Source organism: Varroa jacobsoni, unplaced genomic scaffold, assembly GCF_002532875.2.
Source record: "Varroa jacobsoni isolate VJ856 unplaced genomic scaffold, vjacob_1.0 contig01238, whole genome shotgun sequence".
In the NCBI taxonomy this organism is placed as follows: domain Eukaryota; kingdom Metazoa; phylum Arthropoda; class Arachnida; order Mesostigmata; family Varroidae; genus Varroa; species Varroa jacobsoni.
Window position 1 is genome coordinate 85,362 of NW_019214600.1, and position 7,637 is coordinate 92,998.

Consider the following 7,637-nt stretch of genomic DNA (forward strand, 5'->3'; position numbering starts at 1 on the left):
GTTTGCGTGGTGTTTCATTAAGCAATTGGTGATTTCAATACACTTAATGTGTCCTCTATAGGGCGGCCGCTGTCCACGAACTGGCTGGTAGACGCAGTCAGCCAGCGTTCTATGACAGCACTATGCATCGAGTGGATACATAAAAAAGTTTTGTAAAGTGTTAATGTGCTTCTTTTGGTGATGACTAGAGTGGCCAATTAACATAGAAAATGTTTCGTCATGCATAGTGCGAGTTGGCTAGCCATACAGAGTATGATAAGGATTTATATTGCAGTTAACATTGGTAGTCTTTTACTTGGCTTGTACGAAAGGCTGGAGCAACCTCCGTTTGCCAATTCTTAAGTATAGTCAGACCGGATGTTCTCGCTGTTACTTAGACCTATGTATGTCGAATTCTCTTTGTGTGACTACGTTGTGCCTAAGTGAGATATTTGAGTGTAATATCTGTAGTGTAAAACCGATGCGCGTCCAAACTGGGGTGGGCCATCGTCAAAGACAAGAACGAGGATGAAGCTCACAGCTGACTCTACGGAGCACCGGTAAGGTCGAATCGCGTGCGATCTGGGTACTGCAGGTGTAGATGATCTAAACCGTATCGGCGAAATGGCCGTAGATAAGACCGCCAATCACAGAACGGCAAACCGTGCGCCTGGACAACAATCCCTGCAGCAGCAACAACAACAGCAAGACGCCGAACTCGCGAACGGCGCCGCCCAGCCAGTCGTTTCAAAGGAACTGCAAGCCGTAGATGTAAAGTTTCTTGACGATCACGTCGAGACGTTCCAAGTCGCTGCTCGGGCCGATGGACAAGTGCTATTCGACAAAGTTTGTCATGTGCTCAACATCCTCGAGCGGGAGTACTTCGGCCTGGAGTATCAGGACACGCAGGGTACACGCTATTGGCTAGATTATGGGAAACGAATGGGCGATCAGCTCGGACTGGGAAATCGACCCCAACCAATGATGGAGTTTGCAGTGAAGTTCTATGTACCTGACCCGGCCCAGCTTGAGGAAGAGCATACGCGATATCTGTTCGCGTTGCAAATTAAGAAGGATCTGGCTTCAGGCGACCTGCCTGTCCCAGAGGACGTCGCTGCTCTACTTTGCTCATACATTGTTCAGGCCACATTTGGTGATTTTATGGTGTCGGAGTGCGCCGATGGCGAGTACCTGTCACGGACGAAGTTTCTACCAACCCAAACTCGAAAATTTGAAGAGGCAGTAATGAGCCACCATCGAAGGCATTTCGGTCAGTCTCCTTTGGACGCCGAGCTAAACCTACTTGATCATGTTCGCAAATGTGACCTTTATGGTGTAAAAATGGTTGCCGCCAAGGACACCCAAGACATTCCGCTCAACTTAGCCGTTGCACATATGGGTCTCTTAGTCTTGCAGAGTACGACTCGAATAAACACATTTTCATGGAACAGTATCCGAAAACTGAGCTTCAAACGAAAGCGTTTCCTTATTAAGTTTCATCCGAGCGAAGGCTATGGATATTATAAGAAGGTGGAAGAATTCACTTTTGCTTCGAGGAATGCTGCAAAAAGCTTTTGGAAACGTTGCATTGAGAACCACTGTTTTTTCCGACTAAGTGAGCTACCGAAGTCTCCGTCGAGGCACAAAACACGCATTTTTTCACGGGGTTCATCGTTCCGATATTCAGGCCGTACTCAAAAGCAGATCATCGAACAGGTAAGAGAGAGCGGTGATTTGGCTCGTCGACCATTTACCCGTTCGGTGAGTCTGCGTCACACTCTTTTGCCTGCACCTCCAAAATGCGTACGAAGATCATTAATTGCTCCGCCTCCGGCCTCAACATCGTCGCCTATAGTCGAGGAAAAGAGATTCAGTGATCCGCCTGGCGAACGGAGATCGATTTCATCGAGAAATTCGGCTACCGAGTTGAACAAAACCGACCTAAGAAATGACCACATTGTGCACCGGGGGAACATTGAAAAACGATCCTCAATAATTAAAGACGCTAATGCTAATAGCGTACGAATTATAACTGATCAAAACCGAAACGGAGTATTTGTCGATAGTGAGCTCTGCAGAAATCTCTTTCTTGAGCTGCACTCCACCCCCATGGATAACCGTCTAAATAGCTTCGATCGTCGAGCTTCATTACAAAAACAGGAGACAAGCTACTACGTATCAAAGGAATTGCTCATGACCGAACGAACGTATAGGCGCGACCTCGAGATTATTACGTTCTGGTTTAGGGATCATTTTGACGATGATAAAGGCCACAAAAGCATTTCCAGCGCAGACGAATCCGAGGAACTGACAACAGAATTTATTGGGCGTTTGTTCCAATTACTGGATCCTATTAATAAGCTGCACGGTCGACTGCTGCGAGATCTAGAGCATCGGATCGCAGCGATGGAAGGCCGTCCCGTGACTGGCACGAACTCTTTCGAGGGTGTTGGAAGCCTTCTTCTCGAGTATAGTTCGGTGCTGGCGCATTATAAAGCTTATGCTAGTGAGCTTCCTGCCCTGCTCGAGGCCTATGAAAAGGCGTTTAATCAAAATACGAGCTTTCGCTGTACGATCGAGAGTTTTGAGACAAACAAAGTCTGCTACGTGCCCTTGGCACTGCTGTTTACGCGTCCGTTGCATCGGCTTTTGCACTATTCGAGGGCATGCACTAAACTTACAAAATTTTACTCGAGTGATCATCCTGATCGTGCGTTCTGCGAAGAGGTCATCGAAAAACTAAAGCCAATCATCGCCGGAATGGCCGCCCAGGTCCATCAGGCCAAGAACCAAGTCAAACTCATGGAGCTGGAACGCGATCTTAGTGGCGTTGATTCAATTTTGGAAAAGCAGTTTCTCCGTGAGGGATCCCTAATGAAGTTATCGAAGAAGGGATATCAGCAGCGTATGTTTTTCCTATTCAGTGATTGTCTCGTGTATGCTAACAAAATCAATGACGATCCTGGTCTCAGGTTTCGAGCCCATGGTCAAATTCAACTGAAAGGTGTCATGGTCGAGGTAAGTGAACCTCGCGTCGGTATGGAGCATTGCTTCACAATTTATGCACCCCACCGTGCCCTCATGGTAGCTGCGCCCAGTGAAGCGGAGCGTGAACGATGGATCGTGGCAATTCAACGAGCGGTCGACGCTTGCTCTTCACCCGAGGACGACATTAATGCCTACAGTACGCTTCAATCATGTGCGTCCTCCGACGATGGCTTGAGCTCCGTTGGCGCCGCGAGCAACCGCAGCAGTATCGCTAGCAGTCATCAGATACTAAATCCCGCAGTGATCGCTCAGCTCAGCAAAAGCAATCAATACCCTCGATGCAACACAACGCTTCACGTCTGTTGGTTACGCCAAATCAGCGTCAGTCGCGAAGACTACGAGAGAGCCGGACTAAGCCACCATATGTCTGGTTATTTGTTGCGCAAGTTCAAACACTCAACAGGCTGGCAGAAACTTTGGATCGTGTTTAGCGATTTCAGCCTGTTCTTCTATAAATCGTATCAAGACACGACGCCTTTAGCGTGCTTGCCGCTGCTTGGTTACAACGTGAGCACGCCGAATGTCGAAGATGCGATCGAAAAACAGTTTGTGCTCAAGTTGCAGTTTAAAGCACACACGTATTTCTTTCGTGCGGAGAGCGACTATACGTTTCAGCGATGGCTCGAAGCAATTGGTTCCGTCACTGTTTAGCCATAACCTTATGAGCCGATAAATGGAGGTTTTTAGGGCGTTCCTCCATACTGAGAGGTGAAGCAAACGATAACTTTAGGCCAGTACCTGCTAACGTCATCTATGACAGAGAGGAGATGAAGACGCGGTCCGATCAGCTAAATATCGCAAAGTGGAACGGCACATTGCCATCACAGCAATAGCAATGATAAAGTGATATCATTCATAGCACGGTGTCTCTTTGTCTCTGAAAAAAATGCCCTTGCCAAATAGGTTCACAAACTAAAACTAAATATCGAGTAAGTAACTATGTATCATAATGATCAATAACACGATGGCTTTACCCTTGATGGTTACTTATCCTTATATATGCTAGGTGAAGCTTTCGAAGCCTAAAAGTTTATTCAATTAGAAGCATAGGAGTATTGTGGCATACCCAACCCACGATACATGACCAGTCAATGTATAGATCTGTGGACAGCTTCTCATTTGTTGTCTAGCAAAAAACTAGCGAGGAAATATACCTTGGTAAGCGTTGCTAAATATGATAGTCACCCAGAAGTGAACGAATTCAATGAGTTCTACTAAATGTTTATAACTAATATACTGTATCGAAGGCAGTACTGTATATACAACATTTCATTCCGTGTGGAAGCGAAAAGGGCGGGCGATCCTTAATGACTTCACAGAGTAATTGTTGAGATAACTGGAAACGGCTAATTGGCAGGCTCAGAATTTCGTGTAATACAAACAAATATTTTCGTTGATATGCTCAACTGAATAATATTCGCCAGTAATGGACAAATCAGCAGTAGTATGAGTGTCGAATTTGCATTCAGCAGTTTCTAACAGAACAGTACGTGCAAATTCCAGGTTAGGACTTGCAGGGTTTGGTTAAGACGTGCGTCGTTCCAGGCAAACCTAACCTACTAGATCAAGATATAGTATTTAAAATAGTTGTAATGCTAGAACGTTTCGCTTACTACCCTAATGGGCACAACTGTGCCACATTTCTTCTTTAAAAGCGCACTCAAGTCAGGCAGTTTGGGGAAATTCAGATAACAATCTTTTACCGGGTACTAAATAGTTAATTTACCCGTGACATACTATAATAGCTCCAAAGACACAGATTGAAAATGAATAATTTTTCTTTGTAGCTCACGTATGTCGCCGAGTTGAAAAAATACGAGTTAAAAATCTATAATATATAATCAACATTGCGCATTTGATGCCTAACGGACTTTCATAAGCATTTATCAGTAAATCTCTGAGTGCATCGTTATATACAGCAGAAATTTGCTATGCTACTTTAATGTATTTTAACTCTGCTAACATTCAAGTCATGAGATTCGGTACGGTAGTGACGTATATTTTTCGTAAATTTATTCACTCATATATATGTATATGTCTGTGCACACAAGCAGATAATGTAAACATATGTAAAACATCATGTGTACTACACTGCGGTATCCAAGGCGGAGATGGCGCCTCCGCTGCGTCGCGGTGAACCATTTTTGTGTTTAACACCCTTAGCAATAAAACAGCAACCGTAAAATCACGCAGCTGAGACTAAGGATTTTGTTACTAATTTCATATTATTTTTTGTTCGACATTTATCTCGCTTCCACTTTGCGCTATTCAATTTTTCTCCAACATTTCATATGTGTTTGTGATCGAGTAGTGCCCAGCTATCAACGAAGGAAACGTTTCTCCTTACATTTCGTTAAGTTCTGTTATTTCCCTGAAGTAATTATCTCTTGTGCCGACGTTTTGTGGGAATCGCTCATTTACTGATACCATGATATTTTGTAGAAAACCCCATTTTTAACGCAAGCGTCAAAAGGAGAATGCGGTTGCAAGCCTTCGGCGAACAGCGCTTGCGAATTTGCATTGCTAGGCAATAACTGGCCAGACGCTCCGTCCTTGAGTGTGTGATTTGTCGATACATGGCGACGAGACAACAGTAAATAGCGTGTTCACTTATTTGCGGCATACTTTCCATTCCTCTTTTGTCGTATTTTATCTTTTCTGTGAATTCGAAATACGTGTTTATATATAGGTGCCCGATTTTGAAATACAGATAAATGGATACCAAAATGGGACATAGAGGATTAAATTCTTAATTTTGTTCTTTATAGGATTATATTGGATTGATATATAGGATTGATTTTTACGGTTGAGAGTGCTTGTGGCTTCCAATGATTATCCGGTTGATTGCCTTCCCATAATGTAAGTGTACCTGTATACCCTACGGACATCACGAAGTGCTGATGTAATATAATATCGTTCCAGGTTATTAATTCTGGTGTTCCGTGAGCTTAGAACAGTTCGCTTGACCACATAAACATTGTACAAGAAACTAAGCTAAGATGTAAACATGATGACAATATCGACGAAATCGAATTCACTAAACGTTTTGAGTTCAACGTCCGGCACAGCCGTTAAAGCTACCTTTGGACGGCTGGCCCATTCCAGCCTGATACAAAGCGTGTTTCACGTCTAAACTATTTGGCGTGCCCTCAACTTTAACAGGCAAATCACGCAGCACACCATACTACGAAGCATCAGACAATTCATTGGTGAGGCTGCATTCCTACTTCGTAGCATACCTTGTCGAGTAGACGCTACTTTTTAAAAAAGGGTTTGAGAGAAAAAGGGAGATAGAGCGCGCGACCAAACGGGCCACTGCAGCGAGGAAAAATATCCGTAAGGGTTTTGCTTACTCTCGACGCTAACTTGATTAGGAGAAACTATTTATTTCTACGAGTTTTTCAATCTGTACTCTATGTCCGGACTTTGTGTTTTTACTTTTAAACACTAATGGATAACTTTGTATTGTAAATGTTATTTAACGACATTGACAAATCATTTAATAGCCACAAAAGCTCACTAGCAATAACTGAAAGAAATCTGAGTGAATCACATATGAAACATCCAAAGGTGATCTGACTAACTGACACGTTTTCACGTCTGTGTGCATTCACGTATTCGTTTCACGTGGTCATTTGTCGCAAGAACTGCCTCTTTTTCCCTTTTTGTCTCACTTTTTTCTGCAGGCACTATCATTGGGCTGCTTCGTATCCTGTTTATGTGGAGAGCAGCCTACCACAGTCAGTAATTAGGTTTCTTGCCAGAAACTGCAAAGACACGCCGAAGATCGCCCTGAATCATTGACGGTGCACGTCACCTTGAAATATCATATATAGATTTTTTTCTAGAACCGCCATTCTGACTGGAGACCGTTGGACTTGAGCATATATCAAGTCATCGATCTTTTCGCGCTGAGTGCGTTGACGAATCGATAAAACTGATAGCGAAATATTTGCGCCTTATATAATCAAAGTGTATTTCGTTGAACAGCTCATTGAAATCTATGCTATTATGTCGGCGATGCGACACAGTAAATACGATTAGTAAATATGGCACGAGAGTCTGCAGAGAAAGACTATACTTAAAGTGAGTAACTAATTGAACAATAGGTTGAAAGGACGACGGGACAAGAAATTAATAAATAAATCTTTTACAATTACTAATATGCATAAATGCCGCCATGCAGATATTCATATGAATAACAAGTCATTTATATTTGAAAGAGAAAGAGGAACGAGCGTATATGGGAAAATAATTGTATCTCCCATTATATCGAAAAATTATCATAGATCGGTAAAACATTAGATAGAAGCACATGACACGCAATATCACGGCATCGATTATCTATACATAGCTTAAGGAATGGAAAACGCATTGGGCGTGTAAAAAGCTGTGTAACCATTGATGGGTTCGGTGAATTAATTCTAATGAGTGGTTTTGATTGTCTTTTAACCTTATACTAATTTTACAAATTCCTCCTAAAAAGGACATTACAATTTCCAATTAGCTGCAAACGTATTTCACGTTCAAAAATGATTATATGATAATTTTAATAATACAATTCGCTCACATCGACAGGTCAGAAGCAGAGAAATAGATTTTATATAAAT

The 7,637-nt window shown here is 42.9% G+C and overlaps 1 protein-coding gene across 1 annotated transcript; it reads left to right on the top strand.

Annotated features, from left to right (window-relative positions):
- The first annotated feature begins 164 nt into the window (after nucleotides 1–164).
- Nucleotides 165–5,226, top strand: LOC111271897 (FERM, ARHGEF and pleckstrin domain-containing protein 2). The gene has a single exon (XM_022852942.2). It carries the CDS (start codon nucleotides 604–606, stop codon nucleotides 3,676–3,678), a length of 3,075 nt encoding a protein of 1,024 aa, XP_022708677.1. The 5' UTR covers nucleotides 165–603; the 3' UTR covers nucleotides 3,679–5,226.
- Nucleotides 5,227–7,637: the final 2,411 nt, after the last annotated feature.